This window comes from Mauremys mutica, chromosome 1 (assembly GCF_020497125.1).
Source record: "Mauremys mutica isolate MM-2020 ecotype Southern chromosome 1, ASM2049712v1, whole genome shotgun sequence".
Lineage (NCBI taxonomy): Eukaryota > Metazoa > Chordata > Testudines > Geoemydidae > Mauremys > Mauremys mutica.
Window position 1 is genome coordinate 66087625 of NC_059072.1, and position 18494 is coordinate 66106118.

General features: G+C 44.9%; 1 protein-coding gene across 2 annotated transcripts in view; it reads right to left on the reverse strand.

Annotated features, from left to right (window-relative positions):
- CPM (carboxypeptidase M) overlaps positions 1–18494 on the reverse strand; it is a 66128-nt gene that overhangs the window by 9923 nt on the left and 37711 nt on the right. For both annotated transcript variants that reach the window (XM_045012417.1, XM_045012427.1), the window contains exons 4-7: positions 10095–10267; positions 7392–7576; positions 6967–7137; positions 3414–3566 (exon numbers count right to left, since the gene is read on the reverse strand). In XM_045012417.1, the coding sequence (XP_044868352.1) occupies positions 3414–3566; positions 6967–7137; positions 7392–7576; positions 10095–10267 (682 nt within the window). The remainder of the gene's footprint in view (positions 1–3413; positions 3567–6966; positions 7138–7391; positions 7577–10094; positions 10268–18494) is intronic.

Consider the following 18494-nt stretch of genomic DNA (forward strand, 5'->3'; position numbering starts at 1 on the left):
CCTCTATTTAAGCACTGTATGCCTATGTATTAACCCCCATATGAAAACTTGAAACAAACTGTTGCACAGGGCAATGTCTCGTGTGCGTGTGTGCTCTGGGTTGGTCTCTGTTAAATCACTGCTCGCTTCTGACCTCTTCCATTTAGAAGTTGCTGCCCTCTAGCACTGCCAGCCTTTGCCCACATAGGGGCAGAGTAGCTACATTTCACTTTAAAAAAAAATCTAATTCCTTCTTCCCCATGCTGCTTTTCTCTGAAGTGAAACCCTATAACTGTCTTTAATTACTGAACATCCCAATACAAACTGCCATCTCTAATCCCACACAGCCCACTGTAAATTACCCAGGATCGCCTCATCCTTTGAAGTGTGGGCATCACTTTTAGGTGCACCACACTGTGCAGAAAACTCATACTAAACCACAGTTCATAGGTTTAGAAAGAAGTTTAATGAGGGTGAGTTCTGTCACTTCTGTCCTATTCCTGGCTGAGGGAGGGGCTGGGAGGGTTCCATTGTGGTGACATGAGGCAATACTCCTTGAGTGACGAAGGCTTCTGCTCAGTTAGGGTGACCAGATGTCCTGATTTTATAGGGACAGTCCCAATATTTGAGGCTTTTTCTTATACAGAAGCCTATTACCCCCCACCCCCGTCCCTATTTTTCACGCTTGCTGTCTGGTCACCCTATGTTCAGTCCTTCCTGGGCAAGCAGGGCAAATGTTCCTCTCTCTCCCCTTCATACTAGGGAGCATATGAGGAGCATAGGTGGACAGTTTCCTCAAGGGCTAATATCATAAGGCTGAAGTCTGTTGCAATGTTATCAAATCTTGCAATACTTGATGTCTTTCTTAGAGACACAGCTTCCAAATTCATGTTTTGTTTTGTTTTGTTTTTAAATGAAAAGTAAGATTTCAGCCCCCATGGTTGTGGAGAAAAGCTTGAAAATGTGACCTCAGTACATCCTAATTGCTTAGAAACCAGAAGGCAAAGAAAGAGAACCCAAATTATTATTTTTTTAAATCTTACTGCATTTAAGCTAATATTTTGGGATTTGGGGGTGGGGGGAGGGAGGAGATGGGGCACGACTAACGAATAAGGATAAGATTGTTATGGAGGTCACGGAAGTCATGGATTCCATGACTTTCAGAGACCTCTATGACATTTTTTGCTTCAGCCATGGGGTACAGGAGCTGAAGCTGTCAGCCAGTGGGGACCCAGAGCCCTGAGCTGGCTTGGGTAGTGGGAGAACCTGGAGCTCCCAGCTGCTGTGAGTGGTGGGGGACATGGAGCTGCCGTCATGGCAGTGGCTGCTTCACCCCTTTTCCCCCCTCACAGCAGGGCTCGGGTGTCATCATCCCCCATCAGCCTCTCCCCTGCCAATTATTTTTAGTAAAAGTCACAGACTGGTCTTGAACTTCTGTGAATTTTTGTTTACTGCTTGTGACCTGTCCGCAGCTTTTACTAAAAACAAGCGTGACAACTTCTTAACCTTACTAATGAGTTTTGGCAATACCAGTTGCCAGCTGCTTCTAACTGGCTCCTAGTTCTGACACCTCGGTAAAGCCACCGATGAGTGGGAGAAGCCATTAATTTCCTAAGTAGTTGAGCCGTGCTCCTTCACCTGTGTGTGTGTTCTCCCCCTGCGCCCAGCTACTATAGATTCTAATCTCCTATGCCCAGTATTGGCTGTATGCCCCTCTCCCCCTCAGCACGTGTCTGCATCAGAGCTGGACCCCCTGTAGATTTTAGATCCCAGCATCTCTCTAACTCCTTTTGCCTCCTGAGCCTGGAGGATAGAGGCAGAGGCTGGGATATTTGTCTGACTCCTCAGAGGACCCTGTTTTGAACACTGCCCACTGGTGTCCACTTCCCAGAGACTGGCTGAACACAAGTCTCTATTTTACGTGACTTCAGTTCTGTTGCTGCTCTGCATACAGGAGCACCATAGAGGTCAATGGGAAGATCTGTGCAGAGAACAGCTGCAAAAATGGGCCCTCTGTGTGGTCACTCGCTTATGAAGTTTTAATCGATACGTTGAAACCTGGACAGCTGTCAGGAATGAGGAAGGCAGATGAATTCTGCTCTTAATAGCTCCAGGAACCTAAATGAAGCAAACCCACAAAAAGTAAGCCCCACCCTTTTCTCATTTGACACAAATGATATGTTTTGTCAGTCTTCATTTAAAAAAAGCTTTTTCATAAATGTCTCTTAGAATGGCTGCGTCTTTCCACAGATTTCTATTTTAACCAATGCTAGTCACTGCTCACTGCCCCTAACAGGTGTGAAAGCTGGATGTATGTTCCTTGACTGCTATGTGTCACTACTGTGACAGTATCTATCCAACTTGAATAAAGCTAGATACAGTAAAAGCTTTGTTATCCAACATGTTGGGAGAATGGGGGGTGCTGGTTAGTCAAAAATTCCGGTTAACTGAGTTTTACTTACCAATGGAGGGAGGGAGTTTGGGTGCAGGAGAGGTTGTGGGACATGGGCTCTGGGAGGGAGTTTGGGTGTGGGTGAGGCTCGGAGCAGGGGGTTGGGGCATGGGAGGGGTTTTTGGGTGTCAGATCCCGGCGGCGCTCACCTCGGGCAGCTCCCCGCAAGTGGTGACATGTCCTTGCTGCTCCTAGGCAGAGGCATGACCAGGTGGCTCTGGGTGCAGGCACTGCGTCTGCTGCTCCCATTGGCCATGGTTCCTGGCCAATGGGAGCTGCGGAGCCAGTGCTCGGGGTGAGGCAGGGACAGCACACAGAGACCCCATAGGCATTCCTCTGCCTAGGAGCAGCAGGGACATGTCGCTGCTTCTGGGGAGCCACGCAGAGCCAGGTAGGGAGCCTGGCATCCCTACTGAAGACTTGAACTTGGAGATATCAGAAATGCCAGTTTCTAGAGTTTTCTGTTTGGTAAAGTGCCAGATAACACAGCTTTGACTGTAAATTGGTCTGTTCACATACACTTAGTTTGGAGATTTCCTCTCTTTTCTCAAACCCCAATCTCAGGTTAAAGGGGGTTCACCTACATGGTTCAGTTTTTTTTAAAATGTTTGCATTTTTCTTCAGAACCATCTATGAATGAATGCATTCACAATCTAATATTCCAGATGCCCCAGTTGCTTCTGGGCAACATTCTCTGGCTCACTATCCTCCCTTAGCCACCATCATGCTCACAACATTGTTTCTAAAATGGGGATGGCGCACACAGCTCTCTGCTACATCTGTCTCTTAATTCAGCAAGAATGAAGAAAAAACGGATTTCATATTGAAAGTCAAAGGCCCTTATAGAAGTAGTTCTTTTGGTTCTAGCCTGTTGCTGGAGAGCCTGTTACATGTCCATGTCCATGTTGTTACTACAGCTGACCCTACACAAGCTGTATTGGAAGTTGAGCAGATGAAATTCAAAATACAAAAGCCTACCCACCAAGATGAACTTGTTTAATGTATTCAATCAAAGCAGCTTTGTTGTCATTCCAGAAGGCCTGAAGTTGACTTGCTGGTGGATATTTACAGCATGACAACTCCAATGTAATTTCAAAACATTGTCCCCAGATGTAGTTGTAATCCTGCATCCCACCTAAGAAAAAAAATTATTTGATTATTACAGCGAGAGCCACTGAGTAAGAGCTAGAAATGGACTAGGAGACTTGCAACTTCTTCTAAACTCTAGCCTTCTTGAAGTATTTCCTTCATTTCCATGATGCAAGGGCAATTCAGTTAGACAAATTACCACAAATTGGGAAGTACAATTGTTTTTTAATACCTTAGTCAGTTAGATTTATGATCCCCCGTGGAAAACCTGCTTACTTAAAAAAAACAACCACCCCAAAGTGCAGTGGAATTACTAGAATGAGGCTATAATAATGGTTGAGAAAGGGGACCCTTTGATTCAAAACCTCTTTTCAACTACTTGTATCTACAAGAGAGACACAAAATTATATTTTGGCACTAAATTTGTCATGCTCAGTTGTGCCTCAAAATCCTTTTAGCCATTTGAATTATGAATGTGGGGAAAATGTGATTTATTTTTATTTTTTTTTACAATAAGAAAATTGTTCAGGTGTGGGGTTTTTTGGCATGCTGAGGACCAAAGTGAATTGATTTAAACAAGGAAGATATAGTGTATCTTACACATATTTATCTAAGCAATGATTTAGCTTAAAATACATTTATTCAGTATTTTAGTTTTTACACATTTTATTATGTTAGAAAATGGCAAATGATACATCTTATTTACTAGATTTATTTTTATTTTGTGTGTGTGAAATTATATGGATGGAAACTGGAATTAAGTTAGAAATTCACAAAAACAGCATTTAGATGTTTTTATTAGTTAAATAAAGCTTACTTTAAATGTGCTGGACACAAAAGGAAAATATGTATTTTTATCAAAGCATGTTCTGCATTTAAAACTGATTTATTAAACAAAAGGAAATATTATCTGTAATTCATTAATTGAACTGATTGTTTCTAGTCACTATGTCCTTCAAGATTTTAGAACTAGTAGATCTCACTCTCTCACACTGAATTTTTATTCATAGACTGGAAAAGGAAAACAAGCTTCCATGTTTTTTCAACTCCTAATTGATTTCTTAACTTTGAATTAACTAGCTAATGAACTGAACTACATGAATAAACTGAAATGAAGAAAATATTCTCTATAACTTCAGAAGAGGTTACTGCTGGACTAGCACTACAATAATCTCTGGTTCCAGGTGCTAAGCCAATGGCTTCCACCACTTGAGTGGTTTGACTTTCTTTAAAACTTTGGCAGTAAACAGGTTTGAATATATTTTTTATTTAAATGCTTTAAATAGGTTACAGTAAGTTTGGACTAAACATAGGTTGTCATAATTTCAAATTTAATTTTATGTGTTTATTTTTAAAAATAAAAAGGTATTTAATTTCATTATATATATTCCATTATATATATTTTAATATAATGATTTTTATCCACCCTGCTGTAGTACTTTGGTTTTAAAAACCTGGATTTGGCATTTGCAGTATGGAGAACTCTGGGAGGAATGTAGGCTTTGCCAAGCTTGGGAGAAGACTGGTTGAGTAGTTGAAAATAGTTTACTAAACACGTGTAGTGTCACTTTTCGTAGTGATTCTAGTACATAGAATGTGGTTATTCAGGTGTGTATATCTGGTTATTTACACATGGATATAAATAGGGGTGTATTTGTTTCAGTGATTAGACATGAAGACATGTTACATAAATGTGAAATTGGTTCTCTCATTTTTAAACAGAGAGAGATTTTATCATCTCAGCTACACCAGATGAACTCTACTGATAACTGGAGTTACACTTGATTTACACAAGCATAGCACAGATAAGAATTTGGCACAGAGTTCATCATATATGTATGTGCATCTATGTTAATGCATAAAAATTAACCCCTTCCCTCTCAATTTGTGTATTGTAGGGGCGGGGGTGATGGAGCAAGTGCAAATGAAGGAGATGGACTTGTGGTGTTATTTGAATGGGGAAAAGCTGGCCTGACAGCAGAAGGGGAGGGGAAACCTTTGTGGCAGCTTGCCAATAGACAGACAGCTGTGCCAGCTGGTTAGGGAGGAGCTCTGAAGAGATGTGACAGATTATGAAATTAAGTTTGTCCAGAACACTGTCAAAGATAAATTTTACTGCATTAAGTATAATACCTTTGGGGCCACTGTATTAAAAATGCATGTTTATGTACTATTGTGGAATTCTATGGAACTTTGTTAGCCAGAAGACACAATTAATGCAATCTGCATTTAACTGCAATTAATGCAATATGAGGAACTTCAAAGGACCTTTTGGAACAATGCATGTAAAGTGGATTTCCTAGGCAATACCTGGGAGTAAGGGGAATGCAAATGACCCATTGGAATCCATCCCTTTGAACTTATGCCCTTGGCAGAGAAACCAAGTGTCTGCTAATTACCTGCTCCTGGAAACTCCAGATCAAAGATCCCTGAACTGTATAAGGGGTGGCCTAAGCTAGTCATGAGTGTGCTTGTTCTGAGCTGAAGCTGTGATGAACTTGAAACCATCAAGAAACCCCTTGGGTGGGGTTCTGAAAGATTGCTCCTGCCAGAGCTCATGGTAGGGTTGAGGTGAACTCTAGTTAATTTATTAGTATATGTGTAGGTTCTGTTATATGTTTTCTCTGTAGTGCTTTTATCTTAATAATAAAATAGGAAGTGCTAGGTGGTTAACTTACAATTGTTACCGATCCTTGTTAGTCTCTGAAGAGAGGCCAAGTGAAGCTTGCTCTGAGTGCCTGTCTTTTACTGATAATAACATGGGGAAGGGATAGCTCAGTGATTTGAGCATTGGCCTGCTAAACCCAGGGTTGTGAGTTCAGTCCTTGAGGGGGCCATTTAGGGATCTGGGGCAAAAAATCTGTCTGGGGATTGGTCCTGCTTTGAGCAGGGGGTTGGACTAGATGACCTCCTGAGGTCCCTTCCAACCCTATGATTCTAAGGCAGAGAACTGTTCAGCCTGGAGATACCCTGGTCAGAAGAGAGAGAGAGAGGCACCCAAGAGAGGTGACAGCCAGGGGAGATGGAAGCCAGAGAGCAGGTGCCCTTGCTGGACCACAGAGGGGGAGTACAGATCAATTGCCCTGAACTGTGACAGGTGCTATGCTGGCTGATGGAGCAGTAAAAGAGCCTGGCTTAAGGGCAGGGAGGAGCTGAAGACCCAGCCAGTGGAAGCTGGCCCATTAACTTGGATTAGCTAACATACTGGTACATGCTGGATGCTCCACAAAAGCTTGTGTCCTGAAGTGCCCAGACTAGTATGTGCAAACACAATGGATAGCTCAAGTTAATTAACAATCAGCTCACTTGAGTTAAACTCTAGTGTGGACAAGTCACAGAACTTTCGCTGTCAAGGAATGCAAAGGTGTGTTTTAGCAAGTACATGTTGGAGAATCAAATAAAAGCAGTGGAAATCAGAGAACATTGGAAAATACTGACATTTTTACCTTGCAGTTGGTACCAGGCATACCCATTTGTAATGCCATATGGAAAGACTGGTTTATTCCCACATTCATTCCCTTTGTACATGCTGGCATGGTTGGAAGAGTAGGTTTTTGCAAGGTGTATGAAAACATCATCATCTCGTGATCTGCTATAGCCTTGTAAAGAGCCAGTAGCTGTATAATAGAGATGGCCATGGTACAAGCCAAGTTAATGTTAAAAACACACAAAATATTGTCTTAGATAAAAAATATGAAGCCCCCAAACCTACACATCAGTTTGTGTGATACACTGATAGTACAGTTTCACTGGATCAGTGAGCTTGTGTAAGTCTGGTGCTTCTCTTCAACACATCAGGCATTTTGTTTTGCTCATACTGAATCAGGCAGAAAAAAATGGACCCAAATAAGAAACACAGATATTAGCTTACCTGGGTTACCATTATCAAATGTATAACTGGCAACCAGTGCTCCACCATGCAAGTTAGCTGAAAGAACAAATGTCTCATTTTGTATCCAATTTATCACTGCTTGAGTCTCTGGCTGGATTGTGACATTGTTACTGTTGAAGACATCAGGGAAATTCCTATTCAGATCTTCCCCATTCTTATTGAACCTGTGAAAGAGAAAATACAGTTCTATATTTGTTAATCTGTTGAATCTGAGTAGATTCACAATGCTTTGGATCTGTGTTAGTGACTGTTGGGAACAGAGTTACTGGAACGGTACATGGAAAGAATGAGCATCACAAACTGTGTTTTCACAAATCATGAAATAGTGACTTTATTCTGCATTGTGTATGCTACTAGCCTCTGCCCACAATGGGCAGATTACTGTAGAGTAATTAATATATTTCCAAGTGGAGACATTGGGAGTGATGCTTGAAACATCACACAAAACATAGTAAAATGTAACATTGCATAAGCCAAATAAGGGAGTGTATGAAATAAAAGGGTGTGTTTTCCACTTGTTTAGAAAGAAACCATGACTCACATGACTGCCAGTCATAATGCAGTCATCCCAAGCATGTGGCTACAAAAACTCTATAGATATTCAAAGCATTTTTTCCCTCTGACGGTGTTTGAAATTCCAACCTGTGTTCAAGTGCTTATTTCTGCCTTTCTTTTCTCCACTAGGAGGACAGTCTACCCATCTGATTAATATTGAGCTTTGGGTGTTAATTTTTAAAAGTCTCATTAGCTTAGCATCAATCCTTTGGATGCTTCACCCAATGGGAAAAAAAACCCTCTCCATTTAAAGATTCTTAGCCCACTTGTTTCAGGAATAAATATCTACCTTATCCAAAAGCAGGGCTTACTCTAGTTCGATAAGTATCAGAGGGGTAGCCGTGTTAGTCTGGTTCTGTAGAAGCAGCAAAGAATCCTGTGGCACCTTATAGACTAACAGACGTTTTGCAGCATGAGCTTTCGTGGGTGAATACCCACTTCTTCGGATGCAAGAGAAGAAGATTGCATCCGAAGAAGTGGGTATTCATCCACGAAAGCTCATGCTGCAAAACGTCTGTTAGTCTATAAGGTGCCACAGGATTCTTTGCTGCTTCTAGTTCGATAAGGCGCCAAATCCCCTAGGTTGCCAAAGTGGCTATGACAGCCACGGCAAAAGACCCAAGAGAACCCAATTCTTAGTTACACAAGTAGTCCTGGTACAATCAGCACAACTACTTGCATGAATATGAGTTGCAGGATTGGGCACTTTGTTCTTCTTTACCTTCCCAACTTTGTTAATTTGTTCTCTGCCACTTAGCATTTCTCTTCCTTATACTTTTCCATTCTGTCTCTTTTTCTATGGCTTTTTAAAATTGTCTACCCTTTTTAGTCTCTGCAGGGTCTCCGGCAATAACACTAGAGCATATAGGGTTTTGCAGAAGTGGCACAACGTTTACGTTTTCTTTGGCATCAAATACTTTACACACACAGAGCCAGCTGCCATTAGTGCAATATCCCTTGAAGCCAGGTCCATTTGCACAACCTCATCCACATTATTGAGACTGCTTTTTAATACTGCTTTGTAATTCTGCCTTTTGTTAGCATAGATGGGGCCTAGGGCTTTGTCTTCATTGGGAACTTGACAGTTCTCCTGCCAATGGTCTAGTACCACTGCAGCTAGTGTGAACATGGCTGATAATATTTTTACCCTGTCTTAACTGGATAAAAGCAATATGGACAATGTACAAATGTAAAAATGCTGCGGGCAGTCTATGCTAGCAACATTGGTGCTAGACCAACCATCAAAGAATTGACAAAAATTCTCAGTGGAGATGTGCTGTAAGAATACAGCCATCACTGCTTTAGAGGAAGCACTACACAGCACCTCCCCACCGATGAAGAGCTCTCTATAGCTGTCTGTTCCATATTTGCCTAAAATTGGCCCAGAGTAGAAATCAACTGAGACACCGTAAGTGTCTGCTGTAGGGGTGGGGTGGAATAACATGTCCTTTTGTAGTGCATAAAATGTCCGGTTTTAATGTGAATTCTTAAATTTTCTTTCTTGGTGGGGCAGGTGAAGAGTGGAGGCTTCGCCCAGTTTGGCATTTGTATTGTTAAACGCTGTATTCATTTATGTCTTTCCCCCACCCCCAGCAAACAGATTCATTTTAAGTTTTCAATCTTCCACCTCATCTCAAAGAAGAGTTGGGGGAAGAGGGCATTCCGCCTGCCCCTGATTCTGAAAATTTGAGATTCTCAGTTGAAGTTAAGTCCTTGTGACTGTTTTTATTTTTTGGCGTCTTGGGGATCCCGAGAAGATGTACTTTGAGTCGGAATCCAGAATAACCCAAGGTTAAAACCACTTAAAACCGATGATCATTCCTCTCTAGTTCAGAGCTGGCATTCTCTCTCTCCTCCCCGTGCCCCTAGATCTCCAAGGGCACATGCATGCACACGCTTTCTCTCTCGCACACCCAGTGTCTGACAGCTTTCTTCAAAGCAAAGCCCTGTGCCCTTCTAAAGACTGTGGCCCAAAGCATATCCCGAGTGTAGCTCCTAGGCTATTCTATCCACCAAGTATGACCCAGCTGCTTGGCTATCTCTAAATGTTAACAAAACAAACAACAACCTCCCTACTTACTGTCTCCTCTGCCCCCTACCCTACCCTGAAAAAACACACACCCTTACCTTCCTTCTGAGTAATAACAATCATGCGTTGTTGTAGCTTCAAATCCATCCGGGTTCATTGATGGCATGATATGAATCCGCGTGCTATTGATTAGCCTTGTAACAACTGGATCACTCTTATCATTGGTCACCAGGAAGTCTATCAAATGGAGCAGCAGCTCCCTGCCAACTGTCTGTATTGAGAAGCACAGTTTTTATTTTTCAAGTCCACTGTGAAGAAAGGAAAACGCTCAACACGGTGCTTATTTGATCTGACAAAGATAATACTGTATGATATAGACATGACAAAACTATAATCATAAAACAAATGCACTGTGGTCAACATTATTTTGTTACAATTCTTGGCCTCTAGAAAATTAAATGTAATTTAATAGAAGAGAAAGAAATGAATGTGGAGGGGCCACTTCTAACAAGTGATTTTAAATTCGGATTGACTGGGGTTTCTACTGTAGTGGGAACTGAACTGTGCCAGCTACAATGATGTTTAAGTAGTATACAGGTAGGGATTGTTTGTTTGATACCCATCTTAGAACTATGTATTTTTAGCATGTTAGAATATTAAAACCATCCTATCAATGCAGAGTTGTCTGTACTAGGGAATTGCACTGTTGCATGGGGCAATATCTTCTTACTAGCCATCTTGTTTGGGTGCACACCGTGCACCATATCTACACACAACACACTATTCAACCACTGGTGGGCCTGTGGATTTCTGCACTGATCCCACAATGCCTTGGACCTTCCTGGGGCAGGTGCATAATGCCCTTGCCCAGGAGCCCGTTAATTCTGTTGGCAGTGCTGCCTACGGATCTTTGCACTGGGCCCTGTTTATTCTACCACAGAACACTGCTCACCCATATGGATACATAGTTTCCACACATCACTTGTCGACTTTCAGCACTGCCCCTCGCACATTATGGGCACAGTAAAATCACCACCACAACTGTGGCTTCCAGTAGTGGTGTACAGACTTATGTCATACATCAGCATTTGTAAAACTGTCAACATAACAATTTACAATAACTGCTACAGTTCTTACTTAGTCACAAACTTCTATGGAATAAAGGATTCTGGTTTGGGCTAGTTCCTAACCAGCATTTTACATGGGATTTAGAACTATTCATTACAGGATTCTTGAAATATGATGTGATCTTTGCAGCAGTTCACGTATTGCTAGGCATCAAAACACGTAACTTAACTAGTCCCACAAGAGAGGATTTCTTCTAAAAAAATAACATGAATGTTAAATGTTTTTTTAAAATTCATTTCTTTTAAACTTAATCTCTTTAAAAACAAAGAGGACCCCAGTAATAGTCACTGATGAGTTTGCCGACGTGTCTTAAATTGTTGGTAATTATCTTCCTTGTCTGGTATATAAACAAAAAACTCTGATGTTTTATGAATCCAGAAATTAGTAATAACTAAGGCCCTGACCCTGCAACAAACTCCTTAGGGGGAACACCCAAAATAAAAGTCAATAGGGCTTTGTTTTGGTGCAGACCTCCATTCTCACGGACAGGGGTGAAAGTAACTTAATGGGGTTATGTTGCAGGGCGGCCGGGGTCCTGGGCAAGGTGTGGGGGGGTGGCTCTGGGCTCCCGGAAGGGGCGGGGCCTCACGTGGAAGGGGCAGGGCTGAGTCCAGACTCCCCCAGCCACCCTTTCAGTGCTGCCCGGCCCGGGGCTCAGGTGGTGATTTAAAGGGCCAGGGGCAGACGCCCCTTTTGCCCTCCCATTCCCCATCAGCGGCCCTGCCAGTATAGATGACTGTGCTCCGGTGCCCACTTTCTTAGTGGTACGCTGTACCGGACCGGCTTACTTTCACCTCTGCTCACAGAGCTCATTGCAGGATCAAAGCCAAAAAAGAGAAGAAGGTAAATGCACTTTGTCACATTCCCCTACCCCCTATTCCACAAAATCAACAGTACTTAATAGCCCTCAGTTTTTGCGCAAATTATTTTATTACATAGCACTGCAGTGGAGGGGTAGAATTTAAAAATAAGTTTATCGAAGAAGAGGAAAGTAGATGCTGAATGCTGAGTATTTAACAAAGAGTGGACTTCAAAATACTTTTTTACTGATGTGGCAGGTAAAGCTGTATGCTTACATTGCAAAGAAAGTGTGGCACTATTCAAAGACTATAACTTAAACCAGCATTTTGAGAGCAAACATGCGTCCACATATAAGAACATGTCTGCCGAAGAGAAAGAAAAGCGCATTAGATGGTTACTCGAATGCAAAAGAGCAGTTTTTTCACACAACTGTCCGCAGCACAAGATGGAATTAGAAGAACAAGCTACATGATTGCACACAATCTCCAAAAACAGCAAACCATTCTCCGAGGGAGAATTTATCAAGGAATGTTTGGTTGACTCTGCTGCGATATTGTGCCCAGACAAGAAAAAGCACTTCGAAAACATTTCATTGTCAAGGTGAACAGTGGTGAGACGTATAGAAGAAAACTCTGAGAACCTGGACCAACAGTTGAAAAATCAAGGTAAATGATTTCTCATACTTCGCACTGGCACTCAACAAAAGTTATGACATTAGAGACACAACCCAGTTGTTGATTTTCATTCAAGGTATTACCGCAAATTTTGGACTCACAGAAGAACTGGCATCAATGCAGTCAATGAAAAATATGACCACTGGAAAAGATCTACTGGAGGCAGTAAATAACAGTGTCTCAAAATTGGGATTGGAGTGGAAGAAATTGGTGAGTGGGACCACTGATGGAAGCCCTAATCTGACAGGCAAAAATGTTGGATTGTTGAAAAGAATACAAGACCAAGTGACAGAAACAAACCCAGAGCAGAAAATAATTTTTCTACATTGTATTATTCACCAAGAGGTCCTCTGTAAAAGTGTTCTGAAATTAAGCAAGGTCATGGATACAGTTACAAAATTGGTCAACTTTATTGGAGCATGAGCATTAAACCACAGGCAATTTGTCTCTCTGCTAAAAGAATCTGAGTCAGAGCTCAGGGATGTTCAGTACCATACATATGTTAGATGGCTTAGGTTGGGGGAAGTTCTGAAAAGAGTGTGGGGTCTGAGAGCAGAGATTAATTTGTTTTTGAAAATGAAAGGACAAGATGTGGATTTCCCTCAACTGAATGATGTGAACTGGCTCTCTGATTTCGCATTTGCCATTGATGTTATGGGTGACATGAACGAACTGAACTCAAAACTTTAAGGTAGGGGGATTTTTGCTCATGACATGTATTCCCTTGTCAAGTCTTTCATGACAAAGTTGCTCCTTTTCCCATCAGACTGGAAACAAGCAGTTCACACACTTCCCCACTTTGCAACAGATTACAATATCTGACCAGAACCTGGAAATAATTTGTTATTGCTATGCATGCTGAATTTTCTTGCCACTTTGGGTATGTCTACACTACAAGAGTAGTTCGATTTAACTTAGGTCGAATTTGTGGATTCGACCTTATGAAGTCGAATTTGTGTATCCACACTAAGGACACTAATTCGACTTTGTGAGTCCACACTAACGGGGCAAGCGTCGACATTGGACGCGGTGCATTCTGGGCAGCTATCCCACAGTTTCCGCAGTCCCCGCTTCCCATTGGAATGCTGGGTAGAGCCCCCAATGCCTGCTGGGGGAAAAATGTGTCGAGGGTGGTTTTGGGTAACTGTCGTCATTCAACCGTCACTCCCGCCCTCCCTCCCTGAAAGCGCCGGCGGGAAATCGGTTTGCGCACTTTTCTGGTCAGTGACAGCGCGGACGCCACAGCACTGCGAGCATGGAGCCCGCTGCGATCATCGCTGCACTTATGGCCGTTGTCAACTCCTCGCACCTTATCGTCCACCTCTTCCACAGTCAGCTGCTGAGAAATCGGGCGAGGAAGCTCCGGCAGCGCGGTGAGGACATGAAGTGTCAGAGTGGCACAGACCTCTCACAAAGCACGGGACCCCACGCCGCGGAGATCATGGTGGCAATGGGGCACGTTCATGCTATGGGACGGCGATTCTGGGCCCGGGAAACAAGCAAGGACTGGTGGGACCGCATAGTGCTGCAGGTCTGGGATGAATCACAGTGGCTGTGAAACTTCAGGATGCGTAAGGGCACTTTCCTTGAACTGTGTGACTTGCTGTCCCCTGCCCTGAAGCGCCAGGACACCCGGATGCGAGCAGCCCTGACTGTGCAGAAGCGAGTGGCCATAGCCCTCTGGAAACTTGCAACGCCAGACAGCTACCGGTCAGTAGCGAACCACTTTGGCATGGGCAAATCTACCGTGGGGGTTGCTGTGATGCAAGTAGCCCACGCAATCGTTGACCTACTGCTCTCAAAGGTAGTGACCCTGGGAAACGTCCAGGTCGTCATAGATGGCTTTGCCGCGATGGGATTCCCAAACTGCGGTGGGGCTATAGATGGGACTCACATCCCTATCCTGGGACCGGCCCACCAGGCCAGCCAGTATATTAACCGAAAGGGCTACTTTTCAATGGTGCTGCAAGCACTGGTGGACCATAGGGGACGTTTTACCAACATCTACGTCGGGTGGCCGGGCAAGGTTCATGACGCGCGTGTTTTCAGGAACTCTTGTCTGTTTAGACGCCTGCAGGAAGGTAGTTTCTTCCCGGACCACAAAATAACTGTTGGGGATGTGGAGATGCCTACAGTGATCCTCGGGGACCCAGCCTACCCGCTAATGCCCTGGCTCATGAAGCCCTATACAGGCGCCCTGGACAGTGACAAGGAACTCTTCAACTACCGGCTGAGCAAGTGCAGAATGGTGGTGGAGTGTGCTTTCGGACATCTCAAGGGGAGATGGAGGAGCTTACTGACTCGCTCGGATCTCAGCGAAACCAATATCCCCATTGTTATTGCAGCTTGCTGTGTGCTCCACAATCTCTGTGAGAGCAAGGGGGAGACCTTTATGGCGGGATGGGAGGTTGAGGCAAATCGCCTGGCTGCTGATTACGCTCAGTCAGACACCCGTGCGATTAGAAGAGCCCAGCGGGAAGCGCTGTGCATCCGGGAGGCTTTGAAAGCTAGGTTCCTCAGAGAGCAGGGTAACCTATGACTGTCCAGTCTCTTTACAGAGAAGCTGAACCTGCCCCTGTTTCAGTTACTATTGACTTTTTTCAGCGGTTACATACCCCGTTCACCAGGTTTTCCCCCTTCCAACAGACGTTTAAAAATAAAGTTATTGGAACATTTTTAATTAACAAAGTTTTCTTTACTAACGAATTCGCGTTAAAGGGTTCAAACAGGGACGCAGACTGTGGTGGGTACGGTGTGCAGTGATGTACAGACCACTTCTACACTCGAGGAATGACAGGCTCCTGCTCCTACAGCGGTCTCTGGGGGGAGGACGGTTACAGGAGGGTGTGCAGGAAGGGGTGGGTTTGCAGGAAGGGGTGAGGGGTGTGTGGGAAGGGTGAGTAGGTGTAGGGGGATGATGGCTCTGGCTGGGGCTCAGGGCATCGGAGAGGCTCATGGCTAGGGTGGAAGGGCATGGTAAGGGCAGCCTGCCTTGCCATTTGTGGATGCCAGGCACTCGGACCCTGGGGCAGCATACACCTCCCAGACTGACCTGGGGCAGCAGACACCTCCCAGAGTGACCCGGGTGCCTAGTGACTGCACTCTGTGTGTGACCTGCTGTTGATCCTGCCCCCATGTCTGTACCCTGGTAATGGTGGCTGTCCTATGCAATTAACAAACCCCTATCTCCCCTTCACACAAAGTCTTCTGCAAAGAAACATGACGGAAACAGTAATTAACAGCAAACTATTGTTAATACTCAACTACACAGTTGGGGGATGAAACTGGGATTTGGGATTGGGTGAGCCAGGAAGGGAAGCAATTCTCATACTTTAGGGAATGAGAGCTGTTTGTTACATGAGCGCTCTGCTGGGGTGGAGTGACAGTTTTCACGGCCCCTAGCACCCCTCCTTCTTGTTATTTTGGGTGAGGGGGGGACAGGACTTTGTGGCGGGGGAGGGCGGTTGCAGATACAGTTCAGGGGGGTTCTCTCCTCCTGCCTGCGGTCCTGCAGAACATCCACAAGGCGCCGAAGCGTGTCCGTTTGCTCCCTCATTAGGCCAAGCAGCGTTTGAGTCGCCTGCTGGTCTTCCTGCCGCCACCTGTCCTCCCGTTCACTGTGTGAGCGCTGCTGCTGAGAGAGGGTCTCCCTCCACTGGCTCTGCTGGGCCGCCTCGGCTCTGGAGCAGGCCATCAGTTCAGCGAACATCTCGTCCCGAGTCTTTTTCTTTTGCCGCCTAATCTGCGCCAGCCTCTGTGAGGGGGATGCCGGGGCAGGTCGGGAAACAGCCGCAGCTGTGTGATGGGAAAAAGGAAGTGAAGTGATTTCCTTGCAAAGATACATGTTTGCGAACACTGAACACAGTCTAGTCTGTTTCTGTGAACAAGACCATACACGGCACCTATCTCATGCGCTCTCAGGACAAGTTCAAATTTTCGGCATTCGCTTTCATTGCCTGGGGTCTTGCACTGGAGATCAGACAAGCGGGGCAGGACAGCAGAATCCGTGTAGCAGCCAGGCCTGGTAAGCCGTAAACTTTAGGCTGCTTAAAAGTTATGGATAGCAGTGCCCTCCTGCTGCAGGCAATCTGGAAAGCATAAACTCTGACCCTGTTCCACCCCCTCGCGGCTGTCCCCGGGAAAGATCCCTGTATACTTCCCCTCTGCAGCCTCCACCACGTGGCTGTTAAACGACACTTATTGTTATGCAAAGGAAAAGTGAAGCATTCCCAATAGTAACATTACACTAATTCCCCTAATTAGATGCAGCAGTCGCCGAGCGAGATCACCCTGAGGCAGGTCACTAAGAGAGACAGAGAGCGCATGCTGCGTGAAACCCTGCACAGTCCAGGGCCCTATGCTGCCATGCTCGTCGAGGCAATGCTCCCACTGTACGTGAGGATAGCCTGGCGCGGAAGAGTGTGCTTCCACGGAGCACCCAATAAGGCACCTCTCCCCAGGAACCTCCTGCGGAGGCTTTTCGAGTACCTCTACGAGAGCTTCGTGGAACTCTCCCAAGAGGATTTCTGTTCTATCCCCATATGCATTGACCTTCTTTTCATATAGTTTTTATTCCTGTTTTTTAAAAAATAAATGTTTACATGTTTATAGCACTTACCGACTGATCCTTCCCCTGATTCAGAGTCCAGGTTAACGGCCGGGGAGGGTTGGTAGGGAATCTCTGTGAGGCTGATGAAGAGATCCTGGCTGTCGGGGAAAGCAGTATTGTAAGCGCTGTCGCCTGCCTCGTCCGCCACAAACCCTTCCTCATCTTCCCCATCCGCGAACATCACCAAGAAACTGCCCATCGACACTATCCCATCCTCAGAGTCCACGGTCACTGGTGGGGCAGTGGTGGCAGACCCACCGAGAATGGCATGCAGTGCCTCGTAGAAGCGGCATGTCTGGGGCTGGGCTCCGGAGCGTCCGTTTGCTGCTTTGATTTTTTGGTATCCTTGTCTCAGGTCCTTGATTTTCACACGGCACTGCGTTGCATCCCGGCTGTATCCTCTGAGTGCCATGGCTTTGGAGACCTTCTCGTAGGTCTTTGCATTCCGTTTTTTGGAGCGCAGCTCCGAAAGCACAGACTCATCACCCCACACAGCGATCAGATCCAAGACTTCCCGGTCAGTCCATGCTGGGGCCCTCTTTCTACTCTGAGATTGCATGGACCCCTCTGCTGGAGAGCTCTGCATCGTTGCCGGTGCTGCTGAGCTCGCCCCGATGTCCAACCAGGAATTGAGATTCAAACTGGCCAGACAGGAAAAGGAATTCAAATTTTCCCGGGGCTTTTCCTGTATGGCTGATCAGAACATCTGAGCTCGGACTGCTGTCCAGAGCGTCAACACAGTGGTGCACTGTGGGATAGCTCCCGGAGCTACTAAGGTCGATTTCCGTCCAAACATAGGCTAACTCGACATAGCCATGTCGAATTTAGCGCTACTCCCCTCGTCGGGGTGGAGTACCAAATTCGAACTAAAGAGCCCTCTAGGTCAAACTAATTAGCTTCCTGGTGTGGACGGTTGCACGGTTAAATCGAATTAACGCTGCTAAATTCGACAAACTCCTAGTGTAGACCAGGCCTTTGAGGATTTTAGAATGATAGAAAATGACATGGCTTTGATCTCCTCCCCTTTCACATGTGATGTGGTCTGTGGACAACACTCCAAGTGACCTCCAACTTGAGCTTATTGACTTGCAGTGTGATGCATTGCTTGCGGAGCAACTCAAACCAGTGTCACTTCTGAGGTTTTACACATCTCTCAATGATCAGAACTTTCTGAAGATCAAGGCTCGTGCCCAAAAGATGCTTGTACTGTTCAGATCAATTTGCGTCTGCGAGCAGACATTTTCTGTGATGAAAGTCAACAAATCAAAGTACAGATCTTGGATCAA